Source organism: Bombina bombina, chromosome 9 (genome assembly GCF_027579735.1).
Source record: "Bombina bombina isolate aBomBom1 chromosome 9, aBomBom1.pri, whole genome shotgun sequence".
Classification (NCBI taxonomy): domain Eukaryota; kingdom Metazoa; phylum Chordata; class Amphibia; order Anura; family Bombinatoridae; genus Bombina; species Bombina bombina.
The window spans coordinates 120,486,841-120,513,286 of record NC_069507.1 but is presented as its reverse complement, the minus strand read 5'-3'; the positions used below and the strand labels follow the sequence as shown (position 1 = coordinate 120,513,286).

At 41.4% G+C, this 26,446-nt stretch overlaps 1 protein-coding gene across 2 annotated transcripts in view; it reads right to left on the bottom strand.

Moving 5' to 3' along the window:
- CTNND1 (catenin delta 1) overlaps window positions 1–25,445 on the bottom strand; it is a 444,281-nt gene extending 418,836 nt beyond the window's left edge. For both annotated transcript variants that reach the window (XM_053692333.1, XM_053692334.1), the window contains exon 1: window positions 25,230–25,445. In XM_053692333.1, the coding sequence (XP_053548308.1) occupies window positions 25,230–25,424 (195 nt within the window). In that variant the 5' untranslated portion in view covers window positions 25,425–25,445. The remainder of the gene's footprint in view (window positions 1–25,229) is intronic.
- Window positions 25,446–26,446: the final 1,001 nt, after the last annotated feature.

The window sequence follows — 26,446 nt, the reverse complement described above, 5'->3', positions numbered from 1 at the left end:
AAAAAATTCAGAAAAGGGCCACAAAGCTAATAAGAGCATTAGAGAATTTAAGCTATGAGGGGAGGCTAGCCAAACTGGGTCTATTTTCTTTAGAAAAAAGGCGCTTGAGAGGTGACATGATTACTTTATATAAATATATTCAAGGCCCATATACAGAGATGGCAGAAGCTCTGTTTATTCCAAGAAAATTGTTTGTGACAAGAGCTCACAATTTAAAGTTGGAGGAAAAGAGATTTAATCTCCTGCAACGGAAACGTTTATTTAATTGTAAGAGTAATAAAATTGTGGAAGGTAGTGAATGCCAATACCATAGAAACATTTAAAAATTGTTTGGATACATTTCTAACTATAAACAAAATTCATAGATATAATTGGTAGTAACTAAATGGGTCACCTTTTAGTGAGATTATTTAAGTTTAACTGGAGCTTTTTGTAAGAATTTTACATTTGTATAGGTTGAACTCAATGGACTTCAGTCTTTTTTCAACTTCATCTACTATGTCACTATGTTACTATGTGACATGTTGATGCATATGAGCTGCTTACTTTGAGACAAAAAACAGAAAACAAATAACACTTTATTTAGTGTATTAAATAAATAAAAAATAAACAAGGAACCAGAAACTTTAGCATAAAGTATGAACAAAATAGAACCCTCTTAGTGAGATGAAAATAAAAAATTCAGCAAATTATAATCCCATAAATAAAACTGACTCTATGGAGAATGGAAATCGTACCCCTCCACACAGCAATTCAGGGCAGAGATGGTCACCAAGAGTACAGAGGACCATTACCTAAGGAAAATTAGACAAAATGGTCAAAAGTGCGGCAAGAAAAGATAAACCTGCAGCACAGCCAAATTAAACTGCCTGCTGTGCTGTAGTGCAGCTAAAAATTAGTGAGCAGGATTCGATAAGTGTGGGAAATAAAAAATACGAAGGGAAGGGGAACTCGCTCAAAACGAGCTGAAAATATCTATTGATAATAATAAGCTCAACGTATAAAAACAATTTCTTCTTACTAGATAAATTCCTTTCTGTCTTGGTGGTGATAGTCCATGAAAATCCTTACTTGTGGGAACTAATACCCCAGCTGTGAAGACCACAAAAGGAAAAAAGTAAATTTATGCTTACCTGATAAATTAATTTCTTCTACGATATGACGAGTCCACGAATTTAATCCTTACTTGTGGAATTTATCCTCCTGCTAACAGAAAGTGGCAAAGAGCACCAAAGCAGAGCTGTATATATAGCTCCTCCCTTCCCTCCACCTCCAGTCATTCGACCGAAGTTAGAAAGAGAAAGCAAAAGCCAAAAGGTGCAGAGGTGACTGAAGTTGATAAAAATATAAAATAATCTAAATCTGTCTTAAAAAATGACAGGGTGGGCCGTAGACTCGTCCTATCGTAAAAGAAATTAATTTATCAGGTAAGCATAAATTTACTTTTCTTCTACAAGATATGACGAGTCCACGGATTTCATCCTTACTTGTGGGATACAATACCAAAGCTACAGGACACGAATGAAAGGGAGGGACAAGACAGAGACCTAAACGGAAGGCACCACTGCTTGAAGAACCTCTCTCTCAAAACCAGCCTCAGAAGAAGCAAAAGTATCAAAATTTGTAAAATTTGTAAAAAAGTGTGGAGAGACGACCAAGTTGCAGCCTTGCAAATCTGTTCAACAGAAGCATTGTTGAGGAAGCCACAGCCCTAGTAGAATGAGCTGTAATTCTTTCAGGAGGCTGCTGTCCAGCAGTCTCATACGCCAGACGGATGATACTCTTCAGCCAAAAAGAAAGAGAGAGGCAGCCGTAGCTTTCTGACCCCTACGCTTTCCAGAATAAACAATGAATAATGAAGATGATTGACGGAAATCCTTAGTCGCCTGCAAGTAAAACTTCAAGGCACGGACCACGTCCAGGTTATGCAACTTACGCTCCACTTACGCTCCTTCTTAGAAGAAGGATTAGGACATAATGAAAGAACAAAGAACTAAAATCAAACTCCAAGGTGGAGCAATTGGTCTAAATACAGGCTTAAAGGGACAGTTCACCCAAACAATTTCTCCCCTTTAAATTATTCCCAATGATACTTTTAACCTGCTAGAGTGTATTAAATTGGTTACAAGTAGCTCCTTTACTCCTATTTCAGCATTTGAAATAGCTGATTGAGCCTGTGGTATCGCCACCTACACTGAACAAATTAATACTGGAGTATAGGCTATTGAATAGCCTAAGTATACACAGCCAGCAGAAGAGATTACACTTTCAGTGGGATGCAGGATAGTTAAGTAATAAAATGATCATTTTCCATTGTTCTCTCTATGTATTGAGCTTTGGTGTTCCAGCCAAATAAAAGATAAGGAAGCAAGTCTGTTTACACAAACTTAGAACATAATGAGATCTGATATCACCTTTAAAGGGACACTCCGGTTAAATTAAATTTTCATGATTCAGATACAGCATGTAATTTTAAACAACTTTCCAATTTACTTCCATTAAAAAAAAAGTGCAGTCTTTTATATTTACAATTTTTGAGTCACCAGATCCTACTGAGCATGTGCAAGAATTCACAGACTATACGTATATGCATTTGTGATAGGCCGATTGCTATCACATGGTACAAGGGGAGTGGAAATATACATAACTTTGAAATTTGTTATAAAAAAAATCTACTACTCATTTGAAGTTCAGACTAAGTGCTATTGCATTGTCTTGTTATCTTGCATTTATTGATTATGCAAATCTAATGTGTTGACTGGTCCTTTAAGTTCAACCCATTGTAATAGGCTGTGGTTTCAAAGCACAAAATCAGCTACTTCATATACACAAATAAGCATGAAAATGGAATTTCTCAAATATTTTATACTCTGCAGTTGGTATAACAAGTCATTTAAAATACATTAATGGAAAAACAATTTTACAGTGTACTGTCCCTTTAATTCTGGTTAGAGCCTGAAAAAAAAAAGACTGAACGTCTGGAACATCAGCCAAACGCTTGTGAAGCAAAATTGACAAGGCAGAAATCTGTCCCTTTAAGAAACTTGCTGATAACCCTTTCTCCAATCCTTCTTGGAGAAAAGACAGAATCCTAGGAATCCTAACCTTACTCCATGAGTAACCTTTGGATTCACACCAAAAAAGATATTTACGCCATATCTTATGATAAATCTTTCTAGTGACAGACTTACGTGCCTTAATCAACGCATCAATGACCGCATCAGAGAAACCCCGCTTAGATAAAATCAAGCGTTCAATCTCCAAGCAGTCAGCTGCAGAGAAACTAGATTTGGATGATGGAAAGGACCTTGAATGAGAAGGTCCTGTCTCACTGAGAGTTTCCACGGAGGCAGAGAGGACATGTCCACTAGATCTGCATACCAAGTCCTGCGTGGCCACGCAGGCGCGATTAGAATTACTGAAGCTCTCTCCTGTTTGATCCGAGCTATAACCCGGGGAAGGAGAGGAAACGGTGGAAACACATAAGTCAGGTTGAACGTCCAAGGCACTGCCAAGGCATCTATTAGTTCGGCCTGAGGATCTCTCGACCTAGAGCCGTATCTTGAGAGCTTGGCATTCTGTCGAGATGTCATCAGATCTAACTCCGGCTTGCCCCATCGAAGAATCAGAGAGGCAAATACCTACGGATGGAGTTCCCACTCCCCCAGATGAAAAGCCTGACGGCTTAAATAATCCGCTTCCCAGTTGTCCACTCCTGGGATATAGATTGCTGACAGATAACAAGAGTGGGTCTCCGCCCATTGAATTATCTTGGATACTTCTGACATTGCTAAGGAACACCTCGTTCCTCCCTGATGATTGACGTAAGCCACAGTCGTGATGTTGTCCGACTGGAACCTGATGAATTTGGCCGAAGCTAACTGAGGCCACGCCTGAAGCGCATTTAATATTGCTCTCAATTCCAGAATGTTGATTGGAAGTAGAGCCTCCAACTGAGTCCATACACCCCGAGTTCTCAGGGAATTCCAGACTGCACCCCAGCCTAGAAGACTGGCGTCCGTTATCACTATCACCCATGAGGGTCTGCGGAAACACGTCCCCTGGGACAGATGATCCAGCGACAACCAACAAAGAAGAGAGTTTCTGGTCTCTTCATCCAGATTTATCAGAGGAGACAAATTTGTATACTCCCATTCCACTAACCGAGCATGCACAGTTGCAGTGGTCTGAGATGAAACCGAGCAAATGGAATGATGTCCATTGCTGCCACTATCAATACAATTACTTTCATACACTGGGCCACTGATGGCCGAGGATTGGACTGAAGGGTTCGACAAGTATTTAGAATTTTTGACTTTCTGACCTCCGTCAGAAAAATCTTCATTGCTACAGAATCCATCAGTGTTCCCAGGAAGGGAACCCTTGTCTGAGGGATTAGCAAACTTTTCTAGATTCACTTTCCAACCGTGAGGATAACACTATGTCTGTATGAGACTTTGTTAGATAAGTCGACGCCTGAATCAAGATATTGTCCAGATAAGGCGCCACTGCTATACCCCATGGCCTGAGAACCGCCAGAAGGGACCCTAGAACCTTTGTGAAGATCCTGGGTGCTGTGGCCAACCCGAAGGGAAGAGCCATAAACTGAAAATGTTTGTCCAGAAAGGCAAACCTTAGGTATTGATGATGATCCTTGTGAATAGGTATATGAAGGTATGCATCCTTCAAGTCCACGGTAGTCATATATTGACCCTCCTGGATCATTGGTAAAATTGTTCGGATAGTTTCCATCTTGAACGATGGAACTCTGAGACCCATTTTAGATCTCAAGAGTCTAAACAAGTTTCTCAAAGTTCCCTCTTTTTTTGGGAACCACAAAGAGATTTGAGTAAAACCCCTGCCCCTGTTCCAGTCTTGGAACGGGACAAATTACTCCCATAGTAGAGAGGTCTTTTATACAATGTAAGAACGCCTCTCTTTTTATCTGGTCTACAGACAATCTTGAAAGAAGAAATCTCCCCCTTGGGAGAAATCCCTTTAATTCCAGTTGATACCTGTGGGTCACAATCTACGATTTTATCCATAACGCTCTTCGCGCTAAAATGGCAAATCCTGCATTTTTGGCCGCCAATTAAACAATTTGAAAGGTGGCATTTGTGACAAAAGAATTAGCAAGCTTGAGAGCCTTAATTCTATCTAAAATATCCTCTAAGGGAGTCTCAGCTTTAAGAAACTCTTCCAAGGCATCAAACCAGAAAGCCGCTGCAGTAGTCACTGGAACAATGCAGGCTATTGGTTGTAAAAGGAAACCCTGATGAATAAATAACTTCTAATTTTTTATCCATAGGATCTTTGAAGGCACAACTGTCCTCAATTGGAATAGTTGTACGTTTAGCCAGGGTAGATATAGCTCCCTCCACCTTAGGGACAGTCAGCCAAGAGTCTCGAATGGTGTCTGAAATAGGATACATTTTCTTAAAAAGGAAATTTATGCTTACCTGATAAATTAATTTCTTCTACGATACGACGAGTCCACGGATTTCTTGTGGGATATTATCCTCCTGCTAACAGGAAGTGGCAAAGAGCACCACAGCAGAGCTGTATATATAGCTCCTCCCTTCTCTCCACCCCCAGTCATTCGACCAAAGGTATAAGAGAAAAGAAAAGCTAAAAGGTGCAGAGGTGACTGAAGTTTTGAAAAAATATAATCTGTCTAAAAAAACAGGGAGGGCCGAGGACTCGTCGTATCGTAGAAGAAATCAATTTATCAGGTAAGCATAAATTTCCTTTTCTTCTACTAGATACGACGAGTCAACGGATTCATCCTTACTTGTGGGATACAATACCAAAGCTACAGGACACGGATGAAAGGGAGGGACAAGACAGAGACACTGCTTGAAGAACTTTTCTCCCAAAAACAGCCTCAGAAGAAGCAAAAAGTATAAAATTTGTAAAATTTGGAAAAAGTATGAAGGGAGGACCAAATCGCAGCCTTACAAATCTGTTCAACAGAAGCATCGCTTTTAAAAGCCCATGTGGAAGCCACAGCTCTAGTAGAATGAGCCGTAATCCTTTCAGGAGGCTGCTGTCCAGCAGTCTCATATGCCAGGCGGATGATGCTTTTCAGCCAAAAAGAAAGAGGTAGCCGTAGCAAACGGAACCCCTTGAAGAACATTAAGAACTAAATTCAAACTCCATGGCGGAGCAATAGGTTTTTTGGGAACCACAAAGAGATTTGAGTAAAACCCCTGCCCCTGTTCCAGTCTTGGAACGGGACAAATTACTCCCATAGTAGAGAGGCTACGCTTTCCAGAATAAACGAATAGAGAAGATGTTTGACGGAAATCCTTGGTCGCTTGTAAGTAAAACTTCAGGGAACGAACCACATCCAAGTTAAGAAACAGACGCTCCTTCTTAGAAGAAGGATTAGGACACAAAGAAGGAACAACAATTTTCTGATTAATATTCTTATTTGAAACAACCTTAGGAAGGAATCCAGGTTTAGTACATAAAACCACCTTATCAGAATGGAATATAAGTTAAGTCGAATCACATTGTAACACAGAAAGCTCAAACTCTTTGAGCAGAAGAGATAGCAACTAAAAACAAAAATTTCCAAGATAAAAGCTTAATATCTATGGAACGCATGGGTTCAAACGGAACCCCTTGAAGAACATTAAGAACTAAATTCAAACTCCATGGCGGAGCAATAGGTTTAAATACAGGCTTGATTCTGATTAAAGCCTGACAAAAAGACTGAAAGTTTGGGACATCCGCCAGACACTTATGTAGTAGAATTGACAAAGCAGAAATGTGTCCCTTTAAGGAACTAGCTAATAACCCCTTCTCCAATCCTTCTTGGAGAAAGGACAAAATCCTACAAATCCTAACCCTACTCCATGAGTAGCCCTTGGATTCGCACAAATAAAGATATTTACGCCATATCTTATGGTAAATCTTTCTAGTGACAGGCTTGCGAGCCTGAATCAAAGTATCAATGAGCGACTCAGAGAATCCCCGCTTAGATAAAATCAAGCGTTCAATCTCCAGGCAGTCAGCTGCAGAGAATTTAGATTTGGATGTTGGAACGGACCTTGAATGAAAAGGTCCTGTCTCAACGGAAGTTTCCACTGTGGCAGAGATGACATGTCCACTAGATCCTCCTGCGTGGCCATGCAGGCGCTATTAGGATTACCGAAGCTCTCTCCTGTTTGATTCTCGCAATCACACGAGGCAGGAGAGGAAATGGTGGAAACACATAAGCCAGGTTGAACGACCAAAGTACTGCTAGAGCATCTATCAGTACAGCTTGGGGATCCCTTGACATGGACCCGTAACAAGGAAGTTTGGCATTCTGACGAGATGCCATTAGATCCAATTGCGGTGTGCCCCATTGACGAATCAATGATGCAAACACCTCCGGATGGAGTTCCCACTCCCCCGGATGAAAAGTCTGACGACTTAGAAAATCCGCTTCCCAGTTCTCTACTCCTGGGATATAGATTGCTGATAGATGGCAATAGTGAGCCTTTGCCCATTGGATTATCTTTGAAACCTCTATCATTGCTAGAGAACTCCTTGTTCCCCCTTGATGATTGATATATGCTACTGTCGTGATATTGTCCGACTGGAATCTTATGAATTTGGCCAAAGCCAACTGAGGCCATGCCTGAAGCGCGTTTAATATTGCTCTCAGTTCCAGAATATTGATTAATAGGAGAGACTCCTGCCGAGTCCAAACGCCCTGAGCCTTCAGGGAATTCCAGACTGCACCCCAGTCCAAGAGGCTGGCGTCCGTCGTCACTATTACCCATGCTGGCCTGCGGAAGCACATGCCCTGGGACAGATGATCCTGTGACAACCACCAAAGAAGAGTCTCTATGGTCTCTTGATTTAGATCTATCTGAGGAGATAAATTCGCATAATCCCCATTCCACAGTCTGAGCATGCACAGCTGCAGTGGTCTGAGATGAAAGCGTGCAAATGGAACGATGTCCATTGCCGCTACCATTAATCCAATGACTTCCATACACTGAGCCACTGATGGCCGAGGGATGGACTGAAGCGCTCGGCAAGTATTTAGAATCTTTGACTTTCTGACCTCCGTCAGAAATATTTTCATGTCTACCGAATCTATCAGAGTTCCCAAGAATGGAAATCTTGTTAGTGGAACTAGTGAACTCTTCTATATTCACTTCCAACCGTGAGTTCTTAGAAATGCCAACACGATGTCCGTGTGAGATTTGGTCAGATAAGTTGATGCCTGAATCAAAATATCGTCTAGATAGGGCGCCACTGCTATGCCCCGTGGCCTGAGAACCGCCAGAAGGGACCCTAGCACCTTTGCGAAGATTCTGGGAGCTGTGGCCAACCCGAAGGGGCGGGCCACAAACTGATAGTGTTGGTCCAGAAAGGCGAACCTTAGAAACTGATGATGATCCTTGTGGATAGGAATGTGAAGATACGCATCCTTCAGATCCATGGTGGTCATATATTGACCCTCCTGGATCATTGGTAAAATTGTTCGTATAGTCTCCATCTTGAACGATGGGACTCAGAAATTTGTTTAGGCACTTTAGATCTAAAATCGGTCTGAAAGTTCCCTCTTTTTTGGGAACCACGAACAGATTTGAGTAAAACCCCTGTCCCTGTTCTAGTTTTGGAACTGGACAAATTACCCCCATGGTATAGAGGTCTTTTACACAGCGTAAGAACGCCTCTCTTTTTGTCTGGTCTACAGACAAACGTGAAAGATGAAATCTCCCTCTTGGGAGAAAATCCTTGAATACCAGCTGATACCCCTGGGTCACAATTTCTAATGCCCAGGGATCGTGAGCATCCCTTGCCTGAGCAAAGAGAGAAAGTCTGTCCCCTACTAAATCCGGTTCCGGAACGGGGGCTGCCCCTTCATGCTGTCTTGGTAGCAGCAGCGGGCTTCTTGGCTTGTTTGCCTTTATTCCAGGCCTAGTTAGGTCTCCAGACTGACTTGGATTGAGCAAAATTCCCGTCCTGCTTTGTGGCAGAAGAGGAAGTAGAGGGTCCTCCTTTAAAGTTTCGAAAAAACAAAAATTATTTTGTTTAGCCCTCATCTTAACAGTCTTATCCTGAGGCAGGGCATGACCTTTACCTCCAATAATGTCAGCAATGATTTCCTTCAATGCAGGCCCGAATAGGGTCTTACCTTTAAACGGAATAGCTAAAAGCTTCGATTTTGATGACATCAGCAGACCAAGATTTAAGCCATAACGCTCTACGCGCTAAAATGGCAAAACCTGCATTTTTCGCCGCTAATTTAGCCATTTGAAAAGCGGCATCGGTAATAAAAGAATTAGCCAGCTTGAGAGCCTTAATTCTATCCAAAATATCATTTAATGGGGTCTCAACCTTAAGAGACTCCTCTAGAGCCTTGAACCAAAAAGCTGCTGCAGTAGTAACTGGAACAATGCACGCTATAGGTTGTAGAAGAAAACCCTGATGAATAAACAATTTCTTTAGAAGACCCTCTAATTTTTTATCCATAGGATCTTTGAAAGCACAACTGTCCTCAATAGGTATAGTTGTACGCTTAGCTACGGTAGAAATAGCTCCCTCCACCTTAGGGACCGTTTGCCAAGAATCCCGATTGGTGTCAGATATGGGAAACATTTTCTCAAAATTAGGAGGGGGAAGAGAACGGAATGCCTGGTCTATCCCATTCATTTGTAACAATGTCCGAAATTCTTTTAGGGACTGGAAAAACATAAGTGTAAGTAGGTACCTCTAGATATTTATCCATCTTACACAATTTCTCTGGTGGTATTACAATAGGGTCACAATCATCCAGAGTCGCTAAAACCTCCCGGAGTAACAGGCGGAGGTGTTCAAGCTTAAATTTAAAGGACATCACGTCCGAATCTGTCAGAGTTAACACATTTCCTGAATCAGAAAGCTCTCCCTCAGACAGCAATTACCCGACCCCCAAATCAGAACACTGTGAGAGAGCTCAACATTTACCTTAATACCGGACCTACTGCGCTTACCCTGTAAACCTGGCAGTTTAGATAATACCTCTGTAAGGGTAGTAGACATAACTGCAGCCATATCTTGCAGAGTAAAAGAATTAGACACACTAGAAGTACTTGGCGTCGCATGAGTGGGCGTTAAAGGTTGTGACACTTGAGGAGAATTGGATGGCATAACCTGATTTTCTTTAGACTGAGAATCATCCTTAGAAAACATAATTTATGTAAGAACTTACCTGATAAATTCATTTCTTTCATATTAGCAAGAGTCCATGAGCTAGTGACGTATGGGATATACATTCCTACCAGGAGGGGCAAAGTTTCCCAAACCTTAAAATGCCTATAAATACACCCCTCACCACACCCACAATTCAGTTTAACGAATAGCCAAGAAGTGGGTGATAAAAAAGTGCGAAAGCATATAAAATAAGGAATTGGAATAATTGTGCTTTATACAAAAAAATCATAACCACCACAAAAAGGGTGGGCCTCATGGACTCTTGCTAATATGAAAGAAATGAATTTATCAGGTAAGTTCTTACATAAATTATGTTTTCTTTCATGTCCATGAGCTAGTGACGTATGGGATAAAGACTACCCAAGATGTGGATCTTTCCACACAAGAGTCACTAGAGAGGGAGGGATAAAATAAAGACAGCCAATTCCTGCTGAAAATAATCCACACCCAAAATAAAGTTTAATGAAAAACATAAGCAGAAGATTCAAACTGAAACCGCTGCCTGAAGTACTTTTCTACCAAAAACTGCTTCAGAAGAAGAAAATACATAAAAATGGTAGAATTTGGTAAAAGTATGCAAAGAGGACCAAGTTGCCGCTTTGCAATCTGATCAACCGAAGCTTCATTCCTAAACGCCCAGGAAGTAGAAACTGACCTAGTAGAATGAGCTGTAATCCTATGAGGCGGAGTTTTACCCGACTCAACATAGGCAAGATGAATTAAAGATTTCAACCAAGATGCCAAAGAAATGGCAGAAGTTTTCTGGCCTTTCTAAAACCGGAAAAGATAACAAATAAACTAGAAGTCTTTCGGAAAGACTTAGTAGCTTCAACATAATATTTCAAAGCTCTAATAACATCCAAAGAATGCAACGATTTCTCCTTAGAATTCTTAGGATTAGGACATAATGAAGGAACCACAATGTCTCTACTAATGTTGTTGGAATTCACAACTTAGGTAAAAATTCAAAAGAAGTTCGCAACACCGCCTTATCCTGATGAAAAATCAGAAAAGGAGACTCACAAGAAAGAGCAGATAATTCAGAAACTCTTCTGGCAGAAGAGATGGCCAAAAGGAACAAAAAACTTTCCAAGAAAGTAATTTAATATCCAATGAATGCATAGGTTCAAATGGAGGAGCTTGAAGAGCCCCCAGAACCAAATTCAAACTCCAAGGAGGAGAAATTGACTTAATGACAGGCTTTATACGAACCAAAGCTTGTATAAAACAATGAATATCAGGAAGAATAGCAATCTTTCTGTGAAAAATAACAGAAAGTGCAGAGATTTGACCTTTCAAGGAACTTGCGGACAAACCCTTATCTAAACCATCCTGAAGAAACTGTAATATTCTCGGTATTCTAAAAGAATGCCAAGAAAAATGATGAGAAAGACACCAAGAAATATAAGTCTTCCAGACTCTATAATATATCTCTCTGGATACAGATTTACAAGCCTGTAACATAGTATTAATCACAGAGTCAGAGAAACCTCTTTGACCAAGAATCAAGCGTTCAATCTCCATACCTGTAAATTTAAGGATTTCAGATCCTGATGGAAAAAAGGACCTTGAGACAGAAGGTCTGGTCTTAACGGAAGAGTCCACGGTTGGCAAGAGGCCATCCGGACAAGATCCGCATACCAAAACCTGTGAGGCCATGCCGGAGCTACCAGCAGAACAAACGAGCATTCCTTCAGAATCTTGGAGATTACTCTTGGAAGAAGAACTAGAGGCGGAAAGATATAGGCAGGATGATACTTCCAAGGAAGTGATAATGCATCCACTGCCTCCGCCTAAGGATCCCGGGATCTGGACAGATATCTGGGAAGTTTCTTGTTTAGATGAGACGCCATCAGATCTATTTCTGGAAGTTCCCACATTTGAACAACCTGAAGAAATACCTCTGGGTGAAAAGACCATTCGCCCGGATGCAACGTTTGGCGACTGAGATAATCCGCTTCCCAATTGTCTACACCTGGGATATGAACCGCAGAGATTAGACAGGAGCTGGATTCCGCCCAAACCAAAAAAATTTGAGATACTTCTTTCATAGCCAGAGGACTGTGAGTCGCTCCTTGATGATTGATGTATGCCACAGTTGTGACATTGTCTGTCGGAAAACAAATGAACGATTCTCTCTACAGAAGAGGCCAAAACTGAAGAGCTCTGAAAATTGCACGGAGTTCCAAAATATTGATCGGTAATCTCACCTCCTGAGATTCCCAAACTCCTTGTGCCGACAGAGATCCCCACACAGCTCCCCAACCTGTGAGACTTGTATCTGTTGAAATTACAGTCCAGGTCGGAAGCACAAAAGAAGCCCCCTGAATTAAACGATGGTGATCTGTCCACCACGTTAGAGAGTGTCGAACAATCGGTTTTAAAGATATAAATTGAGATATCTTTGTGTAATCCTTGCACCATTGATTCAGCATACAGAGCTGAAGAGGTCGCATGTGAAAAACGAGCAAAGGGGATTGCGTCCGATGCAGCAGTCATAAGACCTAGAATTTCCATGCATAAGGTTACCGAAGGGAATGATTGTGACTGAAGGTTTCGACAAGCTGAAAACAATTTTAGACGTCTCTTGTCTGTTAAAGACAGAGTCATGGACACTGAGTCTATCTGGAAACCCAGAAAGGTTACCCTTGACTGAGGAATCAATGAACTTTTTGGTAAATTGATCCTCCAACCATGATCTTGAAGAAACAACACAAGTCGAATCGCATGAGATTCTTCGAATGAGAAGACTGAGCAAATACCAAGATAATCGTCCAAATAAGGAAATACCAAAACCCTGTTCTCTGAATACAGAAAGAAGGGCACCGAGAATCTTTGAAAAAAATTCTTGGAACTGAGGCTGGGCCAAACGGTAGAGCCACAAAACTGGTAATGCTTGTCTAAAAAGAGAATCTCAGACACTAAAAGTGATCTGAATGAATCGGAATATGCAGATACACATCCTGTAAATCTATTGTAGACATAAAATGCCCTTGCTAAACAAAAGGCAGAATAGTCCTACAGTAACCATCTTGAATGTTGGTATACATAACGATTCAATATTGATAGATCCGGAACTGGTCTGAAGGAATTGACCTTCTTTGGTACAATGAAGAGATAAAATAAAACCCTAGCCCCTGTTCCAGAACTGGAACTGGCATAATTACTCCAGCCAACTCTAGATCTGAAACACATTTCAGAAATGCTGAGCCTTGCTGTGTTAACTGGGACACGGGAAAGAAAAAAAATCTCTTAGCAGGAGGCCTTAACTGAAGCCAATTCTGTACCTTTCTGAAACAATGTTCCGAAACCAGAGATTGAGAACGGAATTGATCCAAACTCCTTTGAAGAAAACGTAATCTGCCCCATACCAGCTGAACTGGAAAAAGGGCCGCACCTTCATGGGTACTTAGGAGCTGACTATAGGTTTCTATAAGGCTTGGATATATTCCAAACTGGAAATAGTTTCCAAACTGATACCGCTCCTGAGGATGAAGGATCAGGCTTTTGTTCCTTATTATGAGAAAAAGAACGAAAAAATGATTATTACCCTGGAAAGAAAGGGAAAAACAAAGTTAACTTAGAAGACATATCAGCATTCCAAGTTAAATCCATAAAGCTTTTCTAGCTAAAATAGCTAGAGACATATACCTGACATCAACTCAAATGATATCAAAAGATGGTATCACCAATAAAATTATTAGTATGTTATAGAATAAAAATAATGCTATAAAATTATGATCTGTTACTTGTTGCGCTAAAACTTCTAACCAAAAAGATGAAGCTGCAGCAACATCCGGTAAAAATATAGCAGGTCTAAGAAGATTACCTGAACATAAGTAAACTTTTCTTAGAAAGGATTCAATTTCTTATCTAAAGGATCCTTAAATTTAGTACTATCTGCCGTAAGAATAGTAGTACATTTTAGCAGGAATAGAGACAGCCCCAAACCTTAGGGATTTTGTCCCAAAAAACTCTAATCTGTCAGATGGCACAGGATATAATTGCTTAAACGTTTAGGAGTATCAAGAGGACCAGAATCCTCTATATCTAAAGCAATTAATACTTCTTTAAATAAAGAACGAATAAATTCCATCTTGAACAAATACAAAGATTTAACAGCATCAACCTCTGAGACAGAAACTTCTGAACCAGAAGAACCATTATCAGTATCAGAACGATGATGTTCATTTAAAAATTCATCTGAAAAAAGAGAAGTTTTAAAAGACTTTTATGTAAACTAGAAGGAGAAATAACAGACATAGCCTTCTAAATGGATTTAAAAAATAAAATCTCTTATGTTTATCAGGAACACTCTGAAAATTAAATGTTGATGGAACAGCAACAGGTAATATAACAGTACTAAAGGAAATTTTATCTGCATTAATAAGTTTGTCATGACATGCAATACAAACAACAGCTGGAGAAACAGATACCAAAAATTTATAGCAGATACACTTAGCTTGGTAGCTCCAGCCCCGGGCAGTGATTTTCCTGAAGTAACTTCTGACTCAGTTGCAACGTGGAACATCTTGCAATATGTAATAGAAAAAACAACATATAAAGCAAATTGATCAAAATCCTTAAATGACAGTTTCAGGAATGGGAAAAAAATGCCAGTGAACAAGCTTCTAGCAACCAGAAGCAATAAATAATGAGACTTAAATAATGAGGAGACAAAAGCGACGCCCATATTTTTTTAGCGCCAAACAAGACGCCCACATCATTTGGCGCCGAAATGCTTTTGGCGCCAAAAATGACGCCACATCCGGAACGCCGACATTTTTGGCGCAAAATAACGTCAAAAAAATGACGCAACTTCCGGCGACACGTATGACGCCGGAAACGGAAAAGAATTTTTGCGCCAAAAAAGTCAGCGCCAAGAATGACGCAATAAAATGAAGCATTTTCAGCCCCCGCGAGCCTAACAGCCCACAGGGAAAAAAGAGTCAAATTTTTGAAGGTAAGAAAAAATGATTAATTCAAATGCATTATCCCAAATATGAAACTGACTGTCTGAAAAATAAGGAAAGTTGAACATTCTGAGTCAAGGCAAATAAATGTTTGAATACATATATTTAGAACTTTATAAACAAAGTGCCCAACCATAGCTTAGAGTGTCACAGAAAATAAGATTACTTACCCCAGGACACTCATCTACATGTTTGTAGAAAGCCAAACCAGTACTGAAACGAGAATCAGCAGAGGTAATGGTATATATAAGAGTATATCGTCTATCTGAAAAGGGAGGTAAGAGATGAATCTCTACGACCGATAACAGAGAACCTATGAAATAGACCCCGTAGAAGGAGATCACTGCATTCAAATAGGCAATACTCTCCTCACATCCCTCTGACATTCACTGCACGCTGAGAGGAAAACCGGGCTCCAACTTGCTGCGGAGCGCATATCAACGTAGAATCTAGCACAAACTTACTTCACCACCTCCATCGGAGGCAAAGTTTGTAAAACTGAATTGTGGGTGTGGTGAGGGGTGTATTTATAGGCATTTTAAGGTTTGGGAAACTTTGCCCCTCCTGGTAGGAATGTATATCCCATACGTCACTAGCTCATGGACTCTTGCTAATTACATGAAAAATACTTTTATCACCTAAAATATATTCTTTGCAATGTAAGGCCCTTTCAGTACAAGAGGGACACAATGTAAGTGGGGGTTCCACCATGGCTTCTAAACACATAGAGCATTGACTTTCCTCAATGTCAGACATGTTGAACAGGCTAGTAATAACCACAAAAAGTCTTGAAAACACTTTATTTATTGGAAAAAAAACACCAAGTTTGAAAAACGGTACTGCGCCTTTAAGAGTAAAAAAAGCGCACAATCTTTGCAAATCTGCTTCAAAATGCTCTAACGTTCACAATTTTAGCATATATCCTTTTTATATTGTAGCCTAATATTGCACCACAAGTAAGGGACAAATTAACCCTCTAAGAAAAAAATGTTATTCCCAAAACGTTATGAAAAACAACTTAACAACCCCCTGCACCTGCCTACCTGCCCTCAGGGGTCTGACAAGTCTCACTATGACTCCGGTAGCCTAGCTCTCTAGTTTGGGCCCAACCGATGCTTAAGTTTGCTGCCTTCTGTGAAGATCAACTGCGCATCTGAGGCGCGAAAATTAGGCCCCGCCCATCATATGCGATGTACTCTCAGCCTCAAAAAAACGCAATGAAGCGGTATAGTAACTAGCCATGTGGGTCTAAGTATCCTAAATGTACAATAAGCCAAGTGAAACCCCCAGCACAATGCCCAGCACCAGTGATTATAAAACCGTTTGTGCCAATAAAAACTGCTGCCTCAGTGTCTAACCATGCAGCCATCATTATCTTACTGCATTTAGCCCATAAACGATTCACACACAGGTCTCCAGTAATACCCCTTCTATCTATAGGTTTACTGCTTACCCCTTCCCTCATGGGAACTATGTCAGCCTGTTCTGAAATATCAGTGTCTCTTCAGAAGTAAATGACTGAACATGCCTCAATGCTTGTAGCATGAAAACATTCCCCACACTGAAGCTTCTCTAGTACTCCTCAGCCATTCTGTGGGAACTCATCTGGATCTTAGTGACAACTGCTAAGATCATCAACCTCCAGGCAGAAATCTTCTTCCATATGCTGCCTGAGGAAAAATAGTACTCAACGGTACCATTTAAAAAAAAAAAAAATCTTGATTGAAGAAAATAAAAACTATCATTTTAACACCTCTTTCACTTTACCTCTTCCTATTACTAGTATAGGCAAAGAGAATGACTGGGGGTGGAGAGAAGGGAGAAGCTATATATACAGCTCTGCTGTGGTGCTCTTTGCCACTTCCTGTTAGCAGGAGGATAATATCCCACAAGTAAGGATGAATTTGTGGACTCGTCGTATCTATTAGAAGAAATTAGGAGGGGGAGAAAACGGTATACCCAGTCTGTCCCACTCCTCCTTAATAATCTTCTCTGGTGGAACCATAATAGGGTCACAGTAATCCAGAGTCGCTAATACCTCCCGAAGTAACAGGCGGAGGTGTTCTAGCTTAAATTTAAAGGACATAACGTCCAAATCGGTCTTCTAGGGTCCGAAAGTTCTCCCTCAGACAAAATTACCCTGACCCCCAACTCAGATCCCTGTGAGGGCACATCGGAAATAGCCAACAAAGCATCAGTGGACTCAGTATTCACATTAATTCCTGTCCTACTGCGTTTACCCTGTAACACTGGTAACTTAGATAATACCTCTGTAAGGGTAGTTGACATAACTGCAGCCATATCCTGCAGAGTAAAAGAATTAGACACATTAGAGGAACTCGGGCGTCGCTTGCGTGGGCGTTAATGGTTGTGACACTTGGGGAGAATTTGATGGCATATCCTGATTCTCTTCAGACTGAGAATCCTCCTTAGGCACACTTTCTTTACATAAAATATGCTTTTTACATTGTAAGGCCCTTTCAGTACAAGGGGTACACAAAGTAAGAGGGGTTTCCACAATGGCTTCTGAACACATAGAACAAGGAGTTTCCTCAAGTTCAGACATGTTAAACAGACTAGACATAGCCACAATAGTCGCAAAATCACCTTAATTGATTAAAAAAAACCTTTTTGCAAAAAAACGTACTGCGCCTTTAAGGAATAAAAAGAGCAACAATTATTCCAAACTGCCCTAAAAACGTTCTTAACGCTTAAACAATTGTAAATAAGTTTAATTTTTCCAAAAATTATTGCACCCTGCAAGCAAAGTGAAATCACCCTTTAAGGAGACATTTTTATTCAAAAAATATACTTAAATAATAAAAACAGCCCCTGCACCTCGCCACAGCTCTGCTGTGGCGCCTACCTACCCTCAGGGTACTAAAAATAGACTCAACAACGATACGGTGACTGGAAAATACATTTAGGCCCCACCGGAGCTGATGCCTGCTGCCTTCCTAGTGAGAGGAAACTGCGCGTCTGAGCGTGCGAAATAGGCCCCGCCCATCATGGACGTCGCATCTACAAACCGACTAACCGCATGGGAAGCGGTTTGAGTAAAGTCATGTGGTCCCCAGAACATAACATAAAACTGCAGCCCTGAATAAAAAACAGAATTTATGCTTACTTGATAAATTACTTTCTCTTACGGTGTATTCAGTCCACGGATTCATCCTTACTTGTGGGATATTCTCAATCCCTACAGGAAGTGGCAAAGAGAGCCCACAGCAAAGCTGTCCATATAGCTCCCCTCAGGCTCCGCCCCCCCAGTCATTCGACCGACGGTTAGGAGAAAAAGGAGAACCATAGGGTGCAGTGGTGACTGTAGTTATTTTAAATTAAATTTGAACCTGACTTAAAATGTCAGGGCGGGCCGTCGACTGAATACACCGTAAGAGAAAGTAATTTATCAGGTAAGCATAAATTCTGTTTTCTCTTACTTGGTGTATTCAGTCCACGGATTCATCCTTACTTGTGGGATACCAATACCAAAGCTTTTAGGACACGGATGGAAAGAACAAGTCAGGTCACCTAAACGGAAGGCACCACTGCTTGCAAAACCTCTCCCCCAAAAATAGCCTCCGAAGAAGCAAAAGTATCGAATTTGTAAAATTTGGCGAATGTATGCAGTGAAGACCAAGTCGCTGCCTTACAAATCTGTTCAACAGAAGCCTCATTCTTAAAAGCCCATGTGGAAGCCACAGCTCTGGTGGAATGAGCTGTAATTCATTCGGGAGGCTGCTGTCCAGCAGTCTCATAAGCCAATCGGATAATGCTTTTCAGCCAAAAGGAAAGAGAGGTAGCAGTCGCTTTCTGACCTCTCCTCTTACCAGAATAGACGACAAACAAGGATGATGTTTGTCTGAAAACTTTAGTTGCTTTTAAATAGAATTTTAAAGCACGAACCACGTCAAGATTGTGTAAAAGTCGTTCCTTCCTAGAAACTGGATTAGGACACAGAGAAGGAACAATAATTTCCTGGTTAATATTCTTATTAGAAAGCACTTTTGGAAGAAAACCAGGTTTGGTACGCAAAACAACCTTATCTGCATGGAACACCAGATAGGGTGAATCACACTGCAAAGCAGACAATTCAGAAACTCTTCGAGCCGAAGAAATGGCTACTAAAAACAAAACTTCCCAAGATAATAACTTAATATCTATGGAATGTAAAGGTTCAAACGGAACCCCTTGAAGAACTGAAAGAACTAAATTTAGACTCCAAGGAAGAGCCACAGGATTGTAAACAGGCTTGATTCTAACTAGGGCCTGTGCAAACGCCTGAACGTCTGGTATAGCTGCCAGGCGCTTATGTAACAGAATAGACAGAGCAGATATCTGTCCCTTTAAGGAACTAGCTGACAGACCTTTCTCCAATCCTTCTTGGAGAAAAGCTAGTATCCTTGGAATCCTAACCTTACTCCACGAGTAACCCTTGGATTCACACCAACCAAGATATTTCCGCCATATCTTATGGTAAATTTTCCTGGTGACAGGCTCTCTGGCCTGTATCAGAGTGTCTATAACTGATTCAGAGAAACCACGCTTAGCTAGAATTAAGCGTTCAATCTCCAAGCAGTCAGTTGCAGAGAAACTAGATTTGGATGCTTGAAAGGACCTTGAATTAGAAGATCCTGCCTCGATGGCAGTTTCCATTGTGGGACCGATGACATGTCCACTAGGTCTGCATACCAAGTCCTGTGTGGCCACGCAGGCGCTATCAGAATTACCGAAGCCTTCTCCTGTTTGATTCTGGCTATTAGCCGAGGGAGAAGAGGAAACGGTGGAAAGACATAAGCTAGACTGAATGACCAAGGCGCTATTAAAGCATCTATCAATGCCGCCTTGGGATCCCTGGATCTGGATCCGTAAAGGGGAAGTTTGGCGTTCTGACAGGACGCCATCAGATCCAATTCTGGAATGCCCCATAGCTGGGTCAGCTCAACAAAAACCTCCGGGTGGAGTTCCCACTCCCCCGGATGAAAAGTATGACGACTTAGAAAATCCGCCTCCCAGTTGTGAATTGCAGAAAGATGGCAGGAGTGATCCTCCGCCCATTTGATGATCTTGGATACTTCCTTGATCGCTAGGGAACTCTTTGTTCCTCCCTGATGATTGATGTACGCTACAGTCGTGATGTTGTCCGACTGAAATTTGATGAATTTGGCCTCCGCTAGTTGAGGCCATGCTTGGAGCGTGTTGAATATCGCTCTCAGCTCCAAAATGTTTATTGGGAGAAGAGATTCTTCCCAAGACCATAGACCCTGAGCCTTCAGGGAGTTCCAGACCGCACCCCAGCCTAACAGACTGGCGTCGGTCGTTACGATGATCCACTCCGGTCTGCGGAAGCACATTCCCTGAGACAGGTGATCCTGAGACAACCACCAGAGAAGAGAGTCTCTGGTTTTCTGGTCCATTTGTATTTGAGGAGATAAATCTGCGTTATCCCCATTCCACTGCTTGAGCATGCACAGTTGCAGTGGTCTGAGATGAATTCGGGCAAAAGGGACTACGTCCATTGCCGCCACCATTAAACCAATTACCTCCATGCACTGAGCCACAGAAGGCCGAGGAATGGAATGAAGAGCTCGGCAGGTGTTCAACAGTTTGGACTTCCTGACCTCTGTCAGAAAGATTTTCATTTCTACCGAGTCTATTAGTGTTCCCAGGAAGGGAACCCTTGTAAGCGGGGACAGAGAACTTTTTTCTACGTTCACCTTCCACCCGTGAGACCTTAGAAAAGCCAGAACAATGTCCGTATGAGCCTTGGCTCTGTGGAAAGACGACGCCTGTATTAATATGTCGTCTAGGTAAGGTGCCACTGCAATGCCCCGCGATCTTAGCACCGCCAGAAGGGACCCTAGCACCTTTGTGAAAATTCTGGGAGCGGTGGCCAACCCGAAAGGAAGGGCCACAAACTGGTAATGTTTGTCCAGAAAGGCGAACCTTAGGAACTGATGGTGATCTTTGTGGATAGGAATATGTAGGTACGCATCCTTTAGATCCACGGTAGTCATATATTGACCTTCCTGGATCATCGGCAAGATTGTCCGAATGGTTTCCATCTTGAAAGACGGAACTCTGAGGAATTTGTTTAGAATCTTTAGATCCAGGATTGGCCTGAAAGTTCCCTCCTTTTTGGGAACTACGAACAGGTTTAAGTAAAAGCCCAGTCCTTGTTCTGCAATTGGAACTGGGTGTATTACTCCCATTTTCAGGAGATCATCTACACAGCGTAAGAATGCCTGTTTCTTTGTTTGGTCTGAAGACAAACGAGAACTGTGGAACCTTCCCCTTGGGGGAGAATCCTTGAATTCTAGAAGGTACCCCTGAGCAACTATTTCTAACGCCCAGGGATCCGGAACGTCTCTTGCCCAAGACTGAGCAAAGAGAGAAAGTCTGCCCCCTACTAGATCCGGTCCCGGATCGGGGGCTACCCCTTCATGCTGTCTTGGTAGCAGGCTTCTTGGCCTGTTTACCCTTATTCCAGCCCTGCAAGGGTTTCCAGGTTGCTTTGGGCTGGGAAGCGTTATCTTGCTTAGCGACAGCAGAGGTTGCAGCAGGTCCGCTCCTGAAGTTGCGAAAGGAGCGAAAATTTGCCTTGTTTTTGGCCTTAAACGGCCTATCTTGTGGAAGGGCATGACCCTTGCCCCCAGTGATATCTGAAATAATTTCTTTCAGCTCTTAACAGTTTTGTTTTGGACGACACATCCGCCGACCATGATTTGAGCCAAAGCGCTCTTCGCGCTATGATGGCAAAATCTGAGTTTTTCGCCGCTAGTTTAGCTAACTGGAGAAGAGCATCAGTGATAAAAGAATTAGCCAGCTTTAGAGCATGAATTCTATCCATGACCTCATCGTATGAAGTCTCCCTCTGGAGCGACTCCTCCAGGGCCTCGAACCAAAAAGCCGCTTAAGTAGTTACAGGAATAATGCAGGCAATTGGTTGAAGTAGAAAACCTTGCTGAACAAAAAATTTCTTCAGCAATCCTTCCAATTTTTTATCCATAGGATCTTTGAAAGCACAACAGTCCTCTATTGGTATAGTTGTACGCTTAGCAAGTGTTGAAACAGCCCCCTCTACCTTAGGGACCGTCTGCCACTCGTCCCGCCTGGGGTCGTTTATGGGGAACATTTTCTTAAAGATAGGGGGGGGGACAAAGGGTACACCTGGTCTCTCCCACTCCCTAGTCACAATATCCGCCACCCTCTTTGGGATCGGAAATGCCTCAGTGTAAACAGGGACCTCTAAAAACCTGTCCATCTTACACAATTTTTCTGGGACCACCACGGGGTCACAATCATCCAGCGTAGCTAAAACCTCCTTAAGCAGTACGCGGAGGTGCTCCAGCTTAAATTTAAACGCTAAGGAATCTGAATCTGCCCGCTGAGAAACTTTTCCTGTATCAGAAATTTCTCCCTCAGACAGACCTTCCCTCACTGCTACTTCTGAGTTTTGTGAGGGTACTACAAATAAATTATCCAAAAGCGTCTGATTGCTCATCCTCTGTATTTAAAACTGAGCTATCGCGCTTTCTTGGAAAAACTGGCAGTTTGGATAAAAATGCTGCAAGGGAATTATCCATTACTGCTGCTAATTGTTGTAAAGTAATAGGGGCCAATGCGCTAGAGGTACTAGGCATCGCTTGCGCGGGCGTAACTGGTGTCGACACATGGGGAGAGGAAGAAGGACTATCCTCATTACCCTCTGTTAAAGAATCATCTTGGGCTACATTTTTAAGTGTCACTGGATGGTCTTTAAAATGCTTAGATGTTTTAGCACACTTTACACATAAATGCAATGGGGGTAACGCCATGGCTTTTAAACATAAAGAACAAGGTCTATCTGAAGTCTCAGACATGTTTGACAGACTTATACAGCACTTCAATACAGAAAAAAATCACTTTTTGAAAAAACGTTACTGTGTCTTTAAATAATAAAAAGCACACACTTTTTTTCCAAATTACCAAAAAACATCCGATCTTTATGAAAATTTCACCACATGATCCTAATGCTTTGAAATGATTGCACACAAATTTTCAAATCAATTAACCCCTTATTGACCAAACCGGAGCAAATTGCAGTAAACAACCGGTTTAACACACTACAGCACGGTGCCAGTGTCTTTGCTGCGGCCCTACCTTCCCTTAGGGTTATTTGTAGCAGAAATATAAGCCTCCTTGATGTCCGCCTGCACTCTCAGGACTCTACATATGAAGCTGCATGAGCTGTCTTGAAATTCAACTGCGCAACTGAGGCGCGAAAATGAGGCCCCCTCACTCTTCAGTCCAGAGTTATGGGGCCTTCCTGAGTCAGACTAGGTGTCTGATAATATGCCAGGCGAAATAAAAACCCCAAAAAGTGTTTACAACGTTTCAAACACTTAAATAAATATAAGATTCCATTAATAAAATAATCGATTTAGCCCATCACAGTATCTACCAGTATTTAAGCCCTTAACTGAAGCAATCCTTCTATACTGCATCTCAGAAAATGGCTTACCTTCCCTCATGGGGATTTCTGTCAGTCTTCTAGCATTACCAGGTCTTGTTAGAAATAAATGACTGAGCATACCTTAAGCAGTTAACCCTGCAAACTGTTCCCCCCAACTGAAGTTCTCCGGTACTCAACAGTCCTGTGTGGGAACAGCAATGGATTTTAGTTACAACATGCTAAAATCTTTTTCCTCTCAGCAGAAATCTTCATCACTTTCTGCCTCAGAGTAAATAGTACAAACCGGCACTATTTTAAAATAAACTCTTGATTGAAGAAATAAAACTACAAATCTAACACCACAAACTCTTTACCCTCCCGTGGAGATGCTACTTGTTAGAGCGGCAAAGAGAATTACTGGGGGGGGCGGAGCCTGAGGGGAGCTATATGGACAGCTTTGCTGTGTGCTCTCTTTGCCACTTCCTGTAGGGATTGAGAATATCCCACAAGTAAGGATGAATCCGTGGACTGAATACACCAAGTAAGAGAAAATACATAAGTCAAGCTGCCTCTCCAAGTGTCAAGCCCCAATAAAGATATTGCCAAAGATAATATCAATATGTTATTGCTATAAAAATAAATAGGCCTTTCAGTAACACCCTCAGTTTCATATAGGTCTACTGCTTACCCCTTCCCTTGCAGGGAAATAAATGTCAGCCAATTCTGATATAACAAGTCTCCTCAGAAATAAAAAAGACTGAACATACCTCAATGTTGCTTAAAACATGACACGACACCGGTCTCCACACTGAAGATTTTTCTTGCACTACCTTCAGAAACTCTGTGGGAACCAGAATGGATCTTAGTAACGTCTGCTAAGATCATCAACCTCAGGGCAGAAAAATCTCTTCATTCCTTATTCATTTCTCCCTGAGGAAAATAGTACTCACCGGTACCATTTTAACATAAACTTCTTGATTGAAGAATCTAAAACTAACACCTCACTTTACCTCTTCCTATTACTAACACAGGCAAAGAGAATGACTGGGGGTGGAGAGGAGGGAGGAACTATATATACAGCTCTGCTGTGGTGCTCTTTGCCACTTCCTGTTAGCAAGAGGATAAATCCCACAAGGATGAAATCCGTGGACTCGTCATATCTTTGTAAAAGAAAAAACTTGAATGCCTTTGCCTGCAACTTTTTTTTTTATTATTATTATTATTTTTATTATTATTATTATTATTTACAGATTTGTGTGAAGGTGCAACACAAAAAGATCTGTACTCGCACCGATCTTCGTTTTGCACTTTCACATTAATAAATCTGCCAGCAAAAAGTGCTAAATGCCGCTACCAGGGAATTTATGCATAAGTCTTATTAATAGTATTTATATATTATATATAGCTATCAATATAGACAGAGCTTTTTATAAAATAGGTCTACTAAATTGGAAAAGCCAAACCTCATAAGCTATCAATATATGTAAATTTACTTTTGAGCGCTTAATAGTTTTAGAATAGAATTTCTGCCTAGCTCATCCTAACATAAGTTTGTTCTGCAAACTCTAGATAACATTAAATAACCTTCCAAAACACACAATTCATATTTGCATGTATTTTACCTGCTGGCGACGGGTGAGGGTGCCATTGGCGAGTGGGGGAGGTGCCTCTTGTGTGGTCACCCAAACCCGATCCAGCTGAGCAGAGACGTGTCTCCTCTCTTCTTCCAGAGCACGAGACAACAATTCAAACTGTGCCTCCTGTGCTCTCACTGAGGCCAAGATACTGGCCGGACTGTCAGACTCTGGCTCATCCATACAGGGATTAGAGACCCACAACTAGGAGAGAGAAAGAGAGAAAGAAAGAGAATGGAGAAAGAGGGAGATCAAATTAAATTAATTACAGCTAGCAGCAAGTGACAGGCCCAACAACCCAGGGAACTCACACTCAAAAAAACAAAAAATGAAATTTGGAAAAAAAAAAAATGCAAAGGGGCATAATTTAAAAACTTTTAAAAAAAGTTCCCATTTCCTATGGTGTCACCCATGCAAAACCAAGAGTAAAATACAAAAATTAACTGTTGCAGCAGAAAGCAGTTAGCAATGATCTTCAGGAAAAGGTTTGTGATAGTTGGCAACTAACATAGGTATTAGCATTGGCAACATTTGCCAATGAAGTACTAAAAGGACTACACACACACACATACATATAATAATCATAATAATTTACAAAACAAAAGCATCAAATTAGTCTTGTGTTTGCATGTGTTGCTGATGAACTGAAACAAACATTATTTGCATATAATTTGAGGGTAAAGTTTAGTTCCATTGTTTCCTGCCATAAAAACTTGGGCTGGCTTCTGAATTTTAAGGTCTTAGAGCCTCTCACATGTTCTCCTTACTGTGCTCAACAAGCTCAGAGTTAAATGCGTTAGTAATATACAGCATACAGCAAACACTATTAAAGTGAACGTAAATTTTGATGGCAAAGTGCCCGGTTTTTAAAAAACAGAATTTATGCTTACCTGATAAATTACTTTCTCTTACGGTGTATCCAGTCCACGGATTCATCCTTACTTGTGGGATATTCTCATTCCCTACAGGAAGTGGCAAAAAGAGCACACAGCAGAGCTGTCCATATAGCTCCCCCTCAGGCTCCGCCCCCCCAGTCATTCGACCGACGGTTAGGAGAAAAAGGAGAAACCATAGGGTGCAGTGGTGACTGTAGTTTAAAAAAAAAAAATTTGAACCTGACTTAATTGCCAGGGCGGGCCGTAGACTGGATACACCGTAAGAGAAAGTAATTTATCAGGTAAGCATAAATTCTGTTTTCTCTTACA